The sequence below is a fragment of the Oncorhynchus mykiss genome, chromosome 10 (assembly GCF_013265735.2).
Source record: "Oncorhynchus mykiss isolate Arlee chromosome 10, USDA_OmykA_1.1, whole genome shotgun sequence".
NCBI classification, from domain to species: Eukaryota; Metazoa; Chordata; class Actinopteri; order Salmoniformes; family Salmonidae; genus Oncorhynchus; species Oncorhynchus mykiss.
The window spans coordinates 73,846,423-73,864,767 of record NC_048574.1 but is presented as its reverse complement, the minus strand read 5'-3'; the positions used below and the strand labels follow the sequence as shown (position 1 = coordinate 73,864,767).

The 18,345-nt window shown below is 46.7% G+C and overlaps 2 protein-coding genes across 3 annotated transcripts in view; both read right to left on the bottom strand.

Moving 5' to 3' along the window:
• Positions 1-4,442, bottom strand: part of LOC110497264 (dual specificity testis-specific protein kinase 1) — a 49,790-nt gene extending 45,348 nt beyond the window's left edge. The window contains exons 1-2 of one of the 2 annotated variants that reach the window (XM_036933962.1): positions 4,239-4,442; positions 2,999-3,681 (exon numbers count right to left, since the gene is read on the bottom strand). In XM_036933962.1, the coding sequence (XP_036789857.1) occupies positions 2,999-3,238 (240 nt within the window). In that variant the 5' untranslated portion in view covers positions 3,239-3,681; positions 4,239-4,442. Of the gene's footprint in view, positions 1-2,059; positions 2,229-2,998; positions 3,682-4,238 lie in introns of those variants that run through there. The other variant, XM_036933963.1, reaches the window with a different exon arrangement.
• A 1,279-nt stretch (positions 4,443-5,721) lies between these two features.
• LOC110497270 (fatty-acid amide hydrolase 2-A) lies at positions 5,722-17,768 on the bottom strand. The gene is made up of 11 exons (XM_036933961.1): positions 17,381-17,768; positions 16,207-16,289; positions 15,885-16,021; positions 14,373-14,582; positions 14,066-14,185; positions 9,555-9,690; positions 9,332-9,449; positions 8,684-8,803; positions 8,469-8,580; positions 7,864-8,052; positions 5,722-6,878 (listed from the first exon to the last, which is right to left on the bottom strand). The coding sequence occupies exons 1-11, from the start codon at positions 17,570-17,572 to the stop codon at positions 6,649-6,651; spliced, it is 1,647 nt and encodes a 548-aa protein (XP_036789856.1). The 5' UTR covers positions 17,573-17,768; the 3' UTR covers positions 5,722-6,648.
• Positions 17,769-18,345: the final 577 nt, after the last annotated feature.

The window sequence follows — 18,345 nt, the reverse complement described above, 5'->3', positions numbered from 1 at the left end:
TTGATGTTGTGTATCAGTAATGTACTGCATCTTGGCCCAGTGAACACATTGATGTTGTGTATCAGTAATGTACTGCATCTTGGCCCAGTGAACACATTGATGTTGTGTATCAGTAATGTACTGTATCTTGGCCCAGTGAACACATTGATGTTGTGTATCAGTAATGTACTGTATCTTGGCCCAGTGAACACATTGATGTTGTGAATCAGTAATGTACTGTATCTTGGCCCAGTGAACACATTGATGTTGTGTATCAGTAACGTACTGTATCTTGTCCCAGTGATCACATTGATGTTGTGTATCAGTAATGTACTGTATCTTGGCCCAGTGAACACATTGACTGTCATGTTAATAGTCTGTGGTAACGACATGGGCATTTATACAGCAGTCACGGACCTTGAGGTTTTAAAACAAACACACACAAGTCCCCACACACTGATGTGCTCACCATCACACCTTCAGTTCACAGTGAAGTTGCTATAGTTTAAATTGAAGATGCACACACTGTAAACACACACACAGAAACACACAGAGGCTGTGAGAGCCTGAGAGGTAATCAGCTTAGTGTGAGCAGTGAGCGCGACCTGTTCTCCTGTAATCACACAGTCCTCTCCTCCTCTCTGGCAGGGCAGGGGCACAGTCCCACTGAGACACACACTTCTCTGGCAGGGCACAGTGCCACTGAGACACACACCTCTCTGGCAGGGCAGGGGAACAGCACGACTGAGACACACACCTCTCTGGCAGGGCACAGTACCACTGAGACACACACCTCTCTGGCAGGGCAGAGGCACAGTGCCACTGAGACACACACCTCTCTGGCAGGGCAGGGGCACAGTACCACTGACACACACCTCTCTGGCAGGGCAGGGGCACAGTACCACTGAGACACACACCTCCCTGGCAGGGCACAGTACCACTGAGACACACACCTCTCTGGCAGGGCACAGTATCACTGAGACACACATCTCTCTGGCAGGGCACAGTACCACTGAGACACACACCTCTCTGGCAGGGCACAGTACCACTGAGACACACATCTCTCTGGCAGGGCACAGTACCACTGAGACACACACCTCTCTGGCCGGGCACAGTGCAACTGAGACACACACCTCTCTGGCAGGGCACAGTACCACTGAGACACACAACTCTCTGGCAGGGCACAGCACCACTGAGACACAAAACTCTCTGGCAGGGCACAGTGCCACTGAGACACAAAACTCTCTGGCAGGGGCACAGTACCACTGAGACACAAACCTCTCTGACAGGGCACAGTATCACTGAGACACACACCTCTCTGGCAGGGCACAGTACCACTGAGACACAAAACTCTCTGGCAGGGCACAGTACCACTGAGACACACAACTCTCTGGCAGGGCACAGTACCACTGATACACACACCTCTCTGTCAGGGCAGGGGCACAGTACCACTGAGACACACAACTCTCTGGCAGGACACAGTGCCACTGAGACACACACCTCTCTGGCAGGGCAGGGGCACAGTACCACTGAGACACACATCTCTCTGGCAGGGCACAGTACCACTGAGACACACACCTCTCTGGCAGGGCACAGTATCACTGAAACACACACCTCTCTGGCAGGGCACAGTACCACTGAGACACACACCTCTCTGGCAGGGCACAGTACCACTGAGACACACACCTCTCTGGCAGGGCACAGTGCCACTGAGACACACATCTCTCTGGCAGGGCACAGTACCACTAAGACACACACCTCTCTGGCAGGGTAGGGGCACAGTGCCACTGAGACACACATCTCTCTGGCAGGAGAGATTCCCACCTCTTTCACCATGTCAAAATCTTTTGTTAGTATATGCTGAACAAGTCTCTAAGAAATAGACTAGATCCCTGCACAACAACAGACTAAAGAGAATAACCTTACTCCTTATAGTCCAAGGACATTACATTACTCTGGCAGCCAAATAATCCATCTAACCATGAATCGATTCTCAGTTGTGGTACAGTTCTAGAAACGTAAAGCTCTCTACTTTCATTTCACATCAACATTATTCCACAGATGCAAAATACGCACTTACTGTACAATGTTTTTAACACAGTTGCAGCCGGCAGTATTTTTCAGTGACAACACGTTTGTGGCGTCTGTTTTCCATTTACACAGGTGAGACGCAGATAGCTAATTGGCACAGGCAGTGCACTCAGTCTACCGTCTGTTTTCGGTAAACAAGCGCTGTACCATGGAGACATGTCCGTGTGGGAACCCTAACCGTATAAAATGTAACTTTCTTTAGCATAGAAATGTGAGTTATAGATTTGTCATGGCATTGAGCACAAGTCTAAAAAGCGTTAGATCTGTTCTATGTGTGCTATTTCTATGCTTCCCGTTCTTAAGTTTCGCTTTTGCATCTTTTACTTTCGGTTTTGAATACCAACTTCAAAACAGCTGAATATACAATATTGTTGGTTATTGAAAACATATTTCACAGCGGATTAGATTAGATTCTCTATACTCGAGCGCTTTAATGTTCAGACCGAGCGGCGCGGCTCTTAACAAAACTCCCCCTACAGAAGACGCCTTCCTCTATTGACTTATGTGTAATGTAATGAAACAGAGAGTCATGAGCCTGGGCTAGCTAGATCCTAGCAGCTGTACTAATGAGATGTGTCTCTCAGGGGAGTCATAGGGTGGTCTGTCATCTATACTGAGCATAACAAGGTTGTCTGCCGTCAACAGTCCTACACATATTTTCCTGTGTGTGACCTATAGACCTGTAAATGATGATGAACCTTGTGTAGCAAGCTGGACTTGAGGAGGTGATGCCCTTGGTCAAAGGGTGGGCACACTACTACTTCCTGTGCCATCAAGGTTCAGACCTCATGGATCATGGCAGAAGTAGTAGTATGCTGCATATATATACAAGGAGGCTGGCTATACATAGTTTTTTTAAGCATTGCAATATAATATTATACAGTAATTAATGAATAGGTTTTGTTAATAACTTGCATTGAAGACTCACCTTGAAGACCTCTGAAAAGAACCCTGACCCGATCTTCTCACATACGAAGTCATCGATGCGCGCCAGGCTGGAAACGGCACTCCGCAGTGCCCGGTACGACGAGGGCCTGATCCGATTGGGCGCGTGAATACCGTGCAGCAGGGGCTCGGCAGCAACCTCCGCGTCGCTACTTTCGTCGTGCTCCATCACAGCGGTGCTTTCACAGAGAGACACGTGCACGTTTAAACCGCAGTCCGGCATCCACGCGCGGTTCCCATCGCCTCGGAATGACAAATGTCCTCCGTCGTGCGAGGGGATTAATTGGTTGTTGAAACCTTGGTAGAGACCCCGTGTCGGCTGTTAAGATCCTGATAAATCAATCGGGAAAATGAATAGGCTTTCCCTTCTCCTCACTAGATCAGCATCGCCATCACCTCGTCTCCCTCTCTTTCCACTCATTCAGTCCTCATGCGGAATCCAGCGTTCGGTGCGTGAGGAGGCTTGGTTCACGTCGTCATCCCGTTAACGGGTGATACAGGCACTGAACGGTACCGTCCTCGCTGCTGACGGTGGAGGGGGGAGGCGGAGGTGCATGCAGCCGGTTCCTTCTCCTATAGCCAGCCTATCACAATGTCTCAGTCGATGCAGGCTCGTCCTAGCGGCGATGGAACCTATTGCTGCATGCAAAAAGACCACAGCTGTCACTGTCAGGGAGAGAAGGAAGTCGTTTAAGAACAGCCTATTCGTTATAGTTTATAGTTCATCCAAGTCAAAGGGAAAACCTTCAACTATAGTCAGCCATTCCCCCTCTTGTTCATTTTTCTATCGCACTCTTTCAGCACCACCTCATTGCAATATATTATTCTGAATATGGTCGGCTACAATTAATCAACGCTAGCTACATTGTAGCCCTATTATTAATCCCGATCCTACGGGGTGTTCATAGGATCCAATGTTGCTGTAGCAGACGGCCGCTACTAAAGCACCTTGTGGGGCGATAAGCCATGCCCTCAGCTGCCCGCTCCTCTCCACTTGACAAATAGAGCTGGTGAATTAAGCTGACTGACCTTAACAGCGAAAATATAAATTGCTGCAAGACAGATCATCAAAATGAAACGAGCTTGATTGCACTTTCCATCAGACACTGTAGTGTTAATCATGGAAGAGCTCGCTCAGAATACAACCGTAAATTCATTACCGGGGGATTTCTGCCTGGATGATTGCTATAATGGCCGAATAAGCCGGATATCCAACGGTTTACCTGTCTTTGCAAAGCAGTATCGGATGATGTAGGAATTGTGTTGGCTTCTCGGTCAAAACAGTCACAATAAAAAAATCGATCGTTACAATAACTGCAGATGGTCTATCGACGGTAAATCTACCGTGGATTTCGATCCGTTTCTTGGTCTGATTCCCAGTGCGGTCGATCTCTCTACCGTAATAATAATGTTTTCTTGAAGCGCTTCTAAACGAGCTCTCTGATTGGACGACACACGGGGCGGGGCCTGAGAGAAAATAACGTGAAGCGGAAGTGTCACTGCAATGACACTTTTTTTCTTTCTAATATTGTATTATTCTGTTCCACTGTGCCACTGATGCTTTTACTGTACACGCTGGAACTTGAAGCAATGGTGCCCCTCGATGAAAACCCTGATGATGAGCTCAAACTACTGCAGATATTCAAACATATGGTCAGGTTAAAGATTCTGGAAATAAATATGTTTCTAAGCAAATTCAGACAGACTCTTTTCACATTAAAGCAAGTAGCAGAATTTGAAAGCTCATTTGAATAAAATACATTTTATTGCATATTTAACTGTTGGGATGTCAGTGGACATTCAAAACAATGCGCTTTTGTATAAGGCTGCATTTTTCCTTATCTTGGCACGTAAAAACCTTAGGCTACAGGACAAAACAAAAGCACCATAGCTTCCACCAGGATGCAAAACATTACCTGGGAACTCGGAAAATATACGAGGTCAAATCATGACGTCAGAAAGTCGGAGCTCTAGAATGATTTTTACCCAGTCGTTTGTTTTCTGAACCCGGTTGGTTTGAACGCACTGAGGTCGGAAGTCGGAGAATTCTGAGTTCCCAGTTGTTTTGAAGGAGGCATAAATCCACGGCCCTGAGTGATGACAGATTCCTATTTGTGGACAGGTGTGTGCGTGGTGAATGAGGACATCATTGCGTGATTTCATTCTGAATCGCAACACTCCAATCTGTGATGATTTAGTCACAGGAACCAACGTTTTAGCCACCGTGCTTCTACATCTGCATTGCTTTCTGTTTGGGGCTTTAGGCTGGGTTTCTGTACAGCACTTTGTGACATCAGCTGATGTAAAAAGGGCTTTATAAATAAATTTGATTGAGAACACAAACAAAAACTGAATCGACTAGCTCAGGTTCCCCATTTCTCTTTCAATCATAGATCTGAACAGCACACCACCTTTGCAATAACAACCGGACATTCTATGCTATTGATAAAATGTAATTGGAGCATATACTCCCCCCGGTGGTCAAATTGAAGAAGACATTGTCAGCAGAAAAGATTAGCCTACATTTCTGAGATTGTTGGTCGGTTTCCCGGATACAGATTAAGGACACTCTTGGATTTACAAGCATGCTTAATGGCTTAATCTGTGTCCGGGAAACCAGCCTGAAGTGTACCATTGCTGCTACGGGGAAATATAAAGGTCCGTTTCACAGAGAAAATGTCAAAAACACACTTAGGAAATACAATGTTGTCCTCAGTATAATGTACATTTTATTATACTATTTGTTCTGGCATAATTGTAGTAGGACAGTAACCATTGACATTTAATATGAAACATTATCAAAGAGATCCTTTCAAATGATCATAATGTGCACATGTCTTTATACAGTAGATCACGTTAACCTTTTAACTTGTTGAAAAAGCGCCAGTCATTGAAGAGACGTGGTATATCACATCACCCATCAATTACCCATCATTTCAACATGGACTACACCATAACACATTACATTCTCATAATACCGTCTCTCTCCAATAAGGTTCCAACGTCTCGTTAGTGGTGGACAAATACAGTGTACAGAGAGAAAACCTTACTGGACATTACACAACAAAACCCTGACGCAACATATAGCTGTCGGACAGTCACCACCCGCATCCCAAATGGCACCCTATTCCCGATATAGTGCGCTACTTTTGACCGGGACCCATAGTAGTGCAATATGTAAGTAGTGCACTATGAAAGGAATAGGGCTCTGGTCAAAAGTAGTGCACTATGTAGGGAATAGGGCTCTGGTCAAATATAGAGCACTATGAAGGGAATAGGGCTCTGGTCAAATATAGGGCACTGTGTAGGGAATAGGGCTCTGGTTAAATGTAGTGTACTATATAGGGAGTCATTTGGGACACAAGCCAGGAACACACAATGACAGGACATAAAGGCTCTTTGGACAAGCATAGGGCACTTTGTGACGGAGACACAACAGACATACTGTAGTGGACGAGTGACTCAGTAACCTGGCGACAGTCTGTTGTTAAGGAACGAATGAGAAGGCTGGACGACTGACAGGACGGCATGTGCAAACAGACAGTGTGAGTGTGTCTGTCTGTCTGTGTCAGTGCATACATTCCTCTGTCTTCTAGGACTGTCATTCATCCCAGAATAAACATCTCTGTATATTCACGATGTGGTCGTTGACGCCCCGCGCCAGGTATCTAGCTGGGTGGTGGCCGTGGCGATGCTCCCCGGGTCTCTCCAACCGCCGAAGGTCTTCTCCAGGAACACAGCGGTGGCCAGGGAGAGACGGTCCTGCTGCTTCCCCACTACCAGCTGCAGTCCCAAGGGTAAACCCTCCGCGCTCAGCCCCAACGGACACTGGGTCACCGGAAGGCCCAGAATGTTAAAGATACCTGTGAGGAATGAGAGAAGGGTACCGTGTCAGAGCTGATAAAAATGTGGAACTGTACTTCAGGCAATGGCTGTCATTTAGGGTTAGATATTTTCCTGACCAGGTAAAGATCATACAAGGCTCTGCAAACTACTGCCTACCTTCCACCACTGACACCAAGCTAGCTAAAGCACCACTGACACCAAGCTAGCTAAAGCACCACTGACACCAAGCTAGCTAAAGCACCACTGACACCAAGCTAGCTAAAGCACCACTGACACCAAGCTAGCTAAAGCACCACTGCCACCAAGCTAGCTAAAGCACCACTGCCACCAAGCTAGCTAAAGCACCACTGACACCAAGCTAGATAAAGCACCACTGACACCAAGCTAGCTAAAGCACCACTGACACCAAGCTAGCTAAAGCACCACTGACACCAAGCTAGCTAAAGCACCACTGACACCAAGCTAGCTAAAGCACCATTGACACCAAGCTAGCTAAAGCACCACTGACACCAAGCTAGCTAAAGCACCACTGACACCAAGCTAGCTAAAGCACCACTGACACCAAGCTAGCTAAAGCACCACTGACACCAAGCTAGATAAAGCACCACTGACACCAAGCTAGCTAAAGCACCACTGACACCAAGCTAGCTAAAGCACCACTGACACCAAGCTAGCTAAAGCACCACTGACACCAAGCTAGCTAAAGCACCACTGACACCAAGCTAGCTAAAGCACCACTGACACCAAGCTAGATAAAGCACCACTGACACCAAGCTAGCTAAAGCACCACTGACACCAAGCTAGCTAAAGCACCACTGACACCAAGCTAGATAAAGCACCACTGACACCAAGCTAGCTAAAGCACCACTGACACCAAGCTAGCTAAAGCACCACTGACACCAAGCTAGATAAAGCACCACTGACACCAAGCTAGATAAAGCACCACTGACACCAAGCTAGCTAAAGCACCACTGACACCAAGCTAGCTAAAGCACCACTGACCAGTGTAGGAGAAGTTGAAGGGGGTGAAGAGGGGATGGTGGTGTTTGGGGGCGAGGTGCGGGTGAGAGGGGTAGAGCAGCACCCCGTCTGTCCCCAACAGTTCCTCCAGGTCCTTCTGGAGAGACTCCTTCTGCTGCAGGATGAACTGGGTGGGCTGGGACCTCTGGAACATCTCTACCAGGACCAGACCTGAGAGAGAATGTAGAGAGAGGTAGAGAGAGAGCGAGAGAGAGGTAGAGAGAGGCAGAGAGAGAGGTAGAGAGAGAGGTAGAGAGAGAGAGGTAAAAGGACAGTCATTTGTATGTACCAACACACTCCCAGTCTGACGTGGATCGGGACCAGTGAAACATCTCTACCAGGACCAGAACTGAGGGGAGTTCTGGTTATTTCATTTACAACAATGTGCCCCACTTTCAAGAGCACTGAGTTAAATGAAAGACAATATAACATTATCCCCAGTTACAGACAACATGACATAGTTGACAAGGGAGAGGGGGACAGGGAGAGAGAGAAAAGGAGGGAGGAACAGAGAAGTAGGGGAGGCCTACTACATGTCCTTAAACCATCACACACCATCACATAACCAACACATAACAATCACACACCTATAGCAGCCACGGTGTGCTTGGAGAGTCCCACAGTCCACTTAGCCATCTCCCATAGAGGCCACACCTTCTTCCCATGGTCAGACATCAGCTCTGCAAATGATGTGGGCTGCTGTTGGACGAACAGGCATACAGACCATTAAGGCAATACTATACATTCAAGCACTCACCAATCACTCAGAGACAAGCAAAAACTCACACAAATAGATACACACCTTTCCATCCTTCCCCGGGGCTCCCATCATCGCACTCCAGATCTGGAATGAGTATTTGAGCTGAGGAATCTTCAGCTGCTGAACTTTGACCCCCAGGTCTGCCTCCAGACACTCTACCACCTGGGGAAGACATGGTGACACTGAATTCTCTAATGTTCTCTCCCTCCCTCTCTATTTCCATCTTCTAATCTTCCTCTGTCTCTCCTGATTCAACCATTTCCCTCATCTCTTATCTCCACCTCCTTTGCTCTATCTCCCCCTTTCTTTCTCCAACTCACCCTCCTCTCTCTCTCACCCTCCTCTGAGCCAGGACTAGCTGCTGGTCTATAGGAGACTCCAGAGGAACTCTCCTGTCTCCCTCCCCTCCGCTCTCTCTCACCCTCCTCTGAGCCAGGACTAGCTGCTGGTCTATAGGAGACACCAGAGGAACTATCCTGTCTCCCCCCCCTCCTCCCCTCTCTCTCTCTCACCCTCCTCTGAGCCAGGACTAGCTGCTAGTCTATAGGAGAGACCAGAGGAACTCTCCTGTCTCCCTTCCCTCCTCCCCCTTTCTCTCTCTCCTCTGAGCCAGGACTAGCTGCTGGTCTATAGGAGACACCAGAGGAACTCTCCTGTCTCCCTCCCCTCCTCCCCCTCTCTCTCTCTCACCCTCCTCTGAGCCAGGACTAGCTGCTGGTCGACAGGAGACACCAGAGGAGAGCCTCCATCGTGAGGAACAGAAAAGAACCGAAGTCTCTTCAGATCCACCTGAGACGACAGAGACAACCTGCAGAGGGGGAGGCAGAGAGAGAGAAGACATGGTCATATCTGGGTATTATTAACGTGTAGTCATTGTTTATCTTTGATTGTTGTTGTTGTTGCCCCTCTGTACCTGTCAGCGTTGGCTCCTCCCATAACTCTGAGCATTGGCAGCAGGTCCTGGGCGTAGCGACACATTGGGCCTGTACACAAGAAACCAGGCTGCTGCCCCGAGGCCGGGGGGAACTGACCCACGTTAGATACTACACCTACAGAGAGAGAGAGAACTGACCCACGTTAGATACTACACCTACAGAGAGAGAGAGGAGAACTGACCTACGTTAGATACTACACCTACAGAGAGGAGAACTGACCCACGTTAGATACTACACCTACAGAGAGGAGAACTGACCCACGTTAGATACTACACCTACAGAGAGGAGAACTGACCCACGTTAGATACTACACCTACAGAGAGAGAGAGGAGAACTGACCTACGTTAGATACTACACCTACAGAGAGGAGAACTGACCCACGTTAGATACTACACCTACAGAGAGGAGAACTGACCCACGTTAGATACTACACCTACAGAGACGAGAACTGACCTACGTTAGATACTACACCTACAGAGAGAGAGAGAACTGACCCACGTTAGATACTACACCTACAGAGAGAGAGAGAACTGACCCACGTTAGATACTACACCTACAGAGAGGAGAACTGACCCACGTTAGATACTACACCTGTCTAGAGGGAGGATAATGGACAATATCAGTAGAACACCCAGAAAAACACACATACCTGCAAGCAAACAAACACACACAAAGGACGTGTGTTCATGTATGTTAATGATTCAACCATATATACATCAGCAACCACAGCTAATGAAGTCATTGAAACTCTTAACAAAGAGTTGCAGTCTGTTTAGGAATGGGTGGCCAGTAATAAACTGTTCCTGAACATCTTAAACTAAGAGCATTGTATTTAGTACCAATCACTCCCTAAGTTCTAGACCTAAGCTGAATCTGGTAATGAATGGTGTGACTGTTGAACAAGTTGAGGAGACTCAATTACTTGGTGTTCCCTTAGATTGTAAACTGTCATGGTCAAAACATACAGATTCAATGGTTGTAAAGATGGGGAGAGGTCTGTCCGTAATAAAGAGATGCTCTGCTTTTTGACTCCACAAAGAAGGTCCTGCAGCCTCTAGTTTTGTCTGATCTTGATTATTGTCCAATCATGTGGTCAAGTGTTGCAAAGAAAGACCTAGTTAAACTGTAGCTCATTGTAATCAGAGGGCTGATATAAATACTATGTATGCCAGTCTCTCTTGGCTAACAGTTGAGAAGAGACTGACTACATCACTTCTTCTTTTGATAAGAAACATTGTGTTGAAAATCCCAAATTGTTTACATAGTCAACTTACGGTGCATTCGGAAAGTATTCAGACCCCTTAACCTTTTCTACATTTTGTCACGTTAGAGCCTTATTCTAAACCAGATTAAATAGTTAGTTTCCCCTCAACAATCTCCACACAATACCCCATAATGACAAAGCAACATTCTTTTTTTTTTTATGTTTGCTAATGTATAAAAAAAAATACAAAAATGAAAATATCTGAATTACATAAGTATTCAGACCCTTTACTCAATACTTTGTTGAAGCACCTTTGGCAGTAATTACAGCCTTGAGTCTTCTTGGGTATGACACTATAAGCTTGGCACACCTGTATTTGGGGAGTTTCTCCCATTCTTCTCTGCAGATCCTCTCAAGCTCTTTCAGGTTGGATGGGGAGCATCACTGCACAGCTATTTTCAGGTCTCTCCAGAGATGTTCGATAGGGTTCAAGTCCGGGCTCTTGCTGGGCCACTCAAGGACATCCAGAGACTTGTCATGTAGCCACTCTTGCGTTGTCTTGGCTGTGTGCTTAGGGTTGTTGTCCTGTTGGAAGGTGAACCTTGGCCCCCGTTTGAGGTCCTGGAGCAGGTTTTGATCTCTCTGCACTTTACTCTGTTCATCTTTCCCTCAATCCTGACTAGTCTCTCAGTCCCTGCCACTGAAAAACATCCCCACAGAATTATGCTGTCATCACCATGCTTCACTGTAGTTATGGTGCCAGATTTCTCCATATATGACTCTTGGCATTCAGGCCAAACAGTTCAATCTTGGCCACAGCACCTCAGCCACGCTCAAAGTCCTAAACGAAATCATAACCGCCATCGATAAGAGACATTACTGTGCAGCCATATTCATCGACCTGGCCAAGACTTTCGACTCTGTCAATCACCACATTCTTATTGGCAGACTCGACAGCCTTGGGATCTCAAATGATTGCCTCGCCTGGTTCACCAACTACTTCTCTGACAGAGTTCAGTGGGTCAAATCGGAGGGCCTGTTGTCCGGAACTCTGGCAGTCTCTACACAGGGTTCAATTCTCGGGTCGACTCTCTTCTCTGTATACATCAATGATGTCGCTCTTGCTGCTGGTGATTCTCTGATCCACCTCTACGCAGACGACAAGATTCTGTATACTTCTGGCCCCTCTTTGGACACTGTGTTAACTAACCTCCAGACAAGCTTCAATGCCATACAACTCTCCTTCCGTGGCCTCCAATTGCTCTTAAATAGAAGTAAAACTAAATGCATGCTCTTCACCCAATCCCTGCCCGCACCTGCCCGTCCGTCCAGCATCACTACTCTGGACGGTTCTGACTTAGAATACGTGAACAACGACAAATACCTGGGTGTCTGGTTAGACTGTAAACTCTCCTTCCAGACTCACATTAAGCATCTCCAATCCAGAATTGGCTTCCTATATCGCAACAAAGCATCCTTCACTCATGCTGCCAAACAAACCCTCGTAAAACTGACCATCCTACCGATCCTCGACTTCGGGGATGTCATCTATAAAATAGCCTCTAATACTCTACTCAACAAATTGGATGCAGTCTATCACAGTGCCATCCGTTTTGTCACCAAAGCTCCAGCAAATATATCTCACTGGTCACCCCCAAAGCCAATTCCTCCTTTGGTCGACTATCCTTCCAGTTCTCTGCTGCCAATGACTGGAACGAACTGCAAAAATCACTGAAGCTGGAGACTCATATCTCCCTCACTAGCTTTAAGCACCAGCTGTCAGAGTAGCTCACAGATCACTGCACCTGTACATAGCCCATCTGTAAACGGCCCATCTATCTACCTCATCCCCATACTATATTTATTTATTTATCTTGCTCCTTTGCACCCCAGTATCTCTACTTGCACATTCATCTTCTGCACATTCTACCATTCCAGTGTTTAATTGCTATATTGTAATTACTTTGCCACCATGGCCTAATGCCTTAACTCCCTTATCGTACCTCATTTGCACTCACTGTATATAGACTTTTTGTTGTATTTTGTTCTACTGAATTATTGACTGTATGTTTTGTTTATTCCATGTGTAACTCTATGTTGTTGTATGTGTCGAATTGCTATGCTTTATCTTGGCCAGGTCGCAGTTGCAAATGAGAACTTGTTCTCAACTAGCCTACCTGGTTAAATAAAGGTGAAATAAAAAAATATATAAAAACAAAATGCCACCAGGGGTCTTTTCACAGTCCCCAAATCCACAACAAATTCAAGAAAGCGTACAGTATTACATAGAGCCATTATTCAATGGAACTCTGTTGCTCAAATGAACAGCAGACCTGGTTTAAAAAACAGATAAAGCAACACCTCACGGCACAACGCCTCTCCCCTATTTGACCTAGATAGTTTGTGTTTATTGTATTGGACATGAAAGCTGTGTGCCCTTTTTAAATGTATGTAGTTCTGTCCTTGAGCTGTTGTTGTCTAATGATGCTCTGTATCATGTTCTGTGTGGACCCCAGGAAGAGTAGCTGCTGCAACGCGGGACAGATACAAACCTCCATGCACACAACACTCACACACAGAACGTGTCTCTCTGCAACGCGGGATAGATACAAACCTCCATGCACGCAACACTCACACACAGGACGTGTCTCTCTGCAACGCGGGACAGATACAAACCTCCATGCACACAACACTCACACACAGAACGTGTCTCTCTACAACGCGGGACAGATACAAACCTCCATGCACACAACACTCACACACAGAACGTGTCTCTCTGCAACGCGGGACAGATACAAACCTCCATGCACACAACACTCACACACAGAACGTGTCTCTCTACAACGCGGGACAGATACAAACCTCCATGCACACAACACTCACACACAGAACGTGTCTCTCTACAACGCGGGGATAGATACAAACCTCCATGCACACAACACTCACACACAGAACGTGTCTCTCTACAACGCGGGATAGATACAAACCTCCATGCACACAACACTCACACACAGAACGTGTCTCTCTGCAACGCGGGACAGATACAAACCTCCATGCACACAACACTCACACACAGAACGTGTCTCTCTGCAACGCGGGACAGATACAAACCTCCATGCACACAACACTCACACACAGAACGTGTCTCTCTGCAACGCGGGACAGATACAAACCTCCATGCACACAACACTCACACACAGAACGTGTCTCTCTACAACGCGGGGATAGATACAAACCTCCATGCACACAACACTCACACACAGGTGTCAGACTGGACGCCCTCACCTGATGTTGGCTTGTGGCCGAAGATGCCGTTGAAGAATGCTGGGATGCGAATACTGCCCCCAACATCAGAGCCAACCCCTATCACGGAACCACCGCCCCCCAAAATACTGCCCTCCCCTCCTGAGAGAGACAGACAGAGAGATAAAGGTCATACTAGATGGTAGTAACAATATATTGAAGGTTGACAGTAAAGGTAACATTCTATTATCTGCTCCATTCCACCGTATTCCAAACATTCTGTTGCCATTCCATTTCATTGGATTCCATCCATTCCATTCCATTGGAGAATGACAGCGGTGTAACTAACCGGAGCTTCCCCCTGGTATTCTCTCCAGGTCGTATGGGTTGTTGGTGATTCCATACAGGTGGTTATGGGACTCAAGCCACATGCAGAGCTCACTACAGTTAGTCACCCCCAGAGGAATGGCCCCTGCCCTCTTCAGCAGAGCCACCGGGGGAGCGTCCGTTGCCGAAATCACCCCCCGCCGTGACACCAGCCCTGTGGAGTTAGGCATGCCTGGGAGAGGGAGAGGGATGGTAAATGGGGACAGTGAACAAGGCATTGGAACAAACAAGGCTTCTATTTCAACTGTAGTAGTTCAGTAGGTTTCCAATTTCAGCAGGTTTAGACCTTGAGAGTGAGGGAATGGCACAGAGACAGATAGACTTTAGCAACAAACGTTGCATCAAGGACAACCAGTGGGGAAAGAACACTGATTGCAGCACAGGCACAACTACAGCTCAGGGTATTGGCCATGTTGATCATATTATCCTCACTATAAGTAGCATTAGTAGCCTTAGTAGCCACAGTGTCTCCTGACCCCTCCTGTCTCAGCCTCCAGTATTTATGCTGCAGTAGTTTATGTGTCGGGGGGCTAGGGTCAGTTTGTTATATCTGGAGTACTTCTCCTGTCCTATTCGGTGTCCTGTGTGAATCTAAGTGTGCGTTCTCTAATTCTCTCCTTCTCTCTTTCTCTCTCTCGGAGGACCTGAGCCCTAGGACCATGCCCCAGGACTACCTGACATGATGACTCCTTGCTGTCCCCAGTCCACCTGGCTGTGCTGCTGCTCCAGTTTCAACTGTTCTGCCTTATTATTATTCGACCATGCTGATCATTTATGAACATTTGAACATCTTGGCCATGTTCTGTTATAATCTCCACCCGGCACAGCCAGAAGAGGACTGGCCATCCCACATATGCTCTCTCTAATTCTCTCTTTCTTTCTCTCTCTCGGAGGACCTGAGCCCTAGGACCATGCCCCAGGAATACCTGACATGATGACTCCTTGCTGTCCCCAGTCCACCTGACTGTGCTGCTGCTCCAGTTTCAACTATTCTGCCTTATTATTATTCGACCATGCTGGTCATTTATGAACATTTGAACATCTTGACCATGTTTTGTTATAATCTCCACCCGGCACAGCCAGAAGAGGACTGGCCACCCCACATAGCCTGGTTCCTCTCTAGGTTTCTTCCTAGGTTTTGGCCTTTCTAGGGAGTTTTTCCTAGCCACCGTGCTTCTTCACCTGCATTGCTTGCTGTTTGGGGTTTTAGGCTGGGTTTCTGTACAGCACTTTGAGATATCAGCTGATGTACGAAGGGCTATATAAAATAAATTTGATTTGATTTGATTTAGCCTGCCCTGGCCACAAGACTCCATACTTTGGCACCAAACGTTGCATCAAATATTGAAATACAACAGACAGCAGTACTGCTGCAGGTCAGGGCAGTGACCCTGTTTGCCAGAGTACCAGGGTACATAGACATAAAGTGACTCTATTCTAACCATCATTAGAAGGAGTAGCATTAGCAGCCTACCCTGGAGGGAGAAGGCCTCTTTGACAGTGAAAGGGACACCCAGTAGAGGAAGCCTGTCCTCCAGAACATCCTCTCCTCCTGTCTCCTCCTCTATCAGCTTATCTACCTGGGCTGCCTCCTGCAGGGCCAATGAAAACCTGAGAGAGATGGGTGGAGGGATGGAGGGAGAGAGAGAGAGAGAGAGAGGGGTGGTAGGAGGGAAGGACAGAGAATAGGAGGTAAGAGATAAAGGGAGGACGGGAGTGTGGCTTGACTTGAAATGCACAGTGAAAGTAGGTGTCCTCTCTCGATCTCACACACACACACACACCCTCTCTCTTACCTGTCCTTGACCATGGCATTGATGAGAGGGTTAATTTCTTGGATGCGGTCTATGTAGGTCTGTACCACCTCCACACTGGTTACCTGAGTGAACAGGGGCAATTATATCAATTACAGTCTGATTCATCAAGATATTCTGTGCCCCAAATGCCACCCTATTCCCTGTTAGTGCACTACCTTTGACCAGAAGTAGTGCATTACATAGGGAATAGGGTGCCATTTGGGATATAATCATGATCAATCCAAAAAATAAATGAGAAGCACAACCGTGAATATTTAGGATGAATATGTATATTCTCGTACGCTGTAAACACTGTAAAAAGCTATTCTGAGAGTACAATTGGCAGGATGTATAGTGACATTTTCCAGATGTTCAAAGCACTGTAACGTTACATAGCAGAGAGAGAACGGGAGTCGGGGAAAGAGTTCCTATTGTCTCTGTCTCTATCCCAAAATAGCACACTATTCCCTTTATAGTGCACTACTTTCAACCAGAACCCTATGGGCCTTGGTCAAAAGTAGTGCACTATATAGGTCACCAGTTGCCATTTGGGATGTAGCCTCCTCTGACTACAGTGACCTTTGTGCAGGTTAAGTCAAGTCCCCTCCGGTGGCTCTACGTGGCCCCCTGCCACTATTGTTTACGTTCTAGAAGTAAATCCCTCTCAACAGGGAGCCCGGCTCAACCATCAAAAGCCACACAAATCTGTGTCCCAACTGGTACCTTATTATGTAGTGCACTGCTTTTGAACAGAGCCCTGTATGGAATAGAGAACCAAACTACAGTATATCCTCTGGGATGTGACAGGATGTGTTTCAAAACACACCCAACTTGAATGTATTTTATATGAAATGCTAATTCAATAGGCTAATTTATTCAAGTAGGCCAAGAGTAATTAATACAAGTACTATTAGGTACGAAGTACAGTAAACTACTGTCAGTAAACTACTGTCGTGAGTTATTACTAGCCTACATATCCCAGCATTCGTCAGTGCCACCGAGTCACCTTGCAGCATCTTTCTCTTCCCTAAACATTCCGAGCTACGATGCATAATAAAACAAGCAACTGGCAGTTCTTCATTTACCCCGGACATTTCTATATGACTACACGTTATGTCACGATCTACCGGGTGGCATTTAACCACCTAACAACACTTTAATAAAGTTCACCTGCCTCTCTCCGTCGAATCATGCGGGCGAGCCGCATCGCGGGGACCATCAACAGTGGGTTGGTGATTGGTGGGAGCCTCCTCACCGACCTGTCGGCTCCCCGCAGCTGAGCGAGCAGCTGGAAGACAGCAAACAGCATCCCGACCGCTCCCCGCAGTATCGAGGCCAGGAACCGTTCGAACCGTGTCAGCGCCATTACTACCGATAGCGGAAGACTAGCTATTTCGACATGAGATTTCGGGTGCCAGAAATTGCCGTACTACTAAAAAAGATCCACTGCTCAGTCTCTATCCACTCTCCCAGAATGCAACGGGGGTGCTGTAATAAAATGAACCTCTGCCTCTGCTAGCTGCAGGTGTTATGTCAGACTCAAGTTTCTTGCATGAAAGTTAACCGGAATTTCCGTAGGGGACCCCATACAATCAGAAATGTTATATCACCGCTACGGAAGAAAGACTGCAGTCAGAGTGCAGTATAACTACAGTATGCATAAAACACTTTTTTTACTGCAGTAATTTTGCAGTGTAACTGCAATTAGAGTGCAGTATAACTGCAGTTCAACTGCAGTACAATGCAGTTATCAACTGCAGTTGAACGCAGCAATTACTGCGTCCAAAATACCACAGTCGACTGCAGTTACTGCACTTCTCAAAACTGCAATTTTTTGTTGTTGTCAGGGCACAATCACAATGAAAACGGTCTTATCTGCTGAAACTACACAGTGAAACAATTACATTGCATTGTTATACAGTTTATTGTAGCAGCAAGCGCTGTCTTTGCAGTGTCGTTGTTCCGTTTACTACCACTAGATGGCAGTAAATATCCCAGTCCAACGCTTCAGCTTCCTCCATTCAGACCCGCAGAGACAGTACACACACACAAAACACGCAGACACGCACTATTTAGGAATTTTGACTGTTTTTTAACCTTTCATTTGAAGGCCTACTTGTCAAACATGCAGTAGGAAAG

Bases quoted from the DNA above. Each gene is read 5' to 3' on its own strand.
- LOC110497270 (XM_036933961.1), bottom strand. From the start codon at position 17,572: ATGGCGCTGACACGGTTCGAACGGTTCCTGGCCTCGATACTGCGGGGA. The intron at 16,290-17,380 runs GCAGGTGAACTT...CTGTTCACTCAG, and splicing joins GCATGATTCGACGGAGAGAG to GTAACCAGTGTGGAGGTGGT. The intron at 9,691-14,065 runs GTGAGGGCGTCC...CTCTCTCTGTAG, and splicing joins CGGCCACAAGCCAACATCAG to GTGTAGTATCTAACGTGGGT.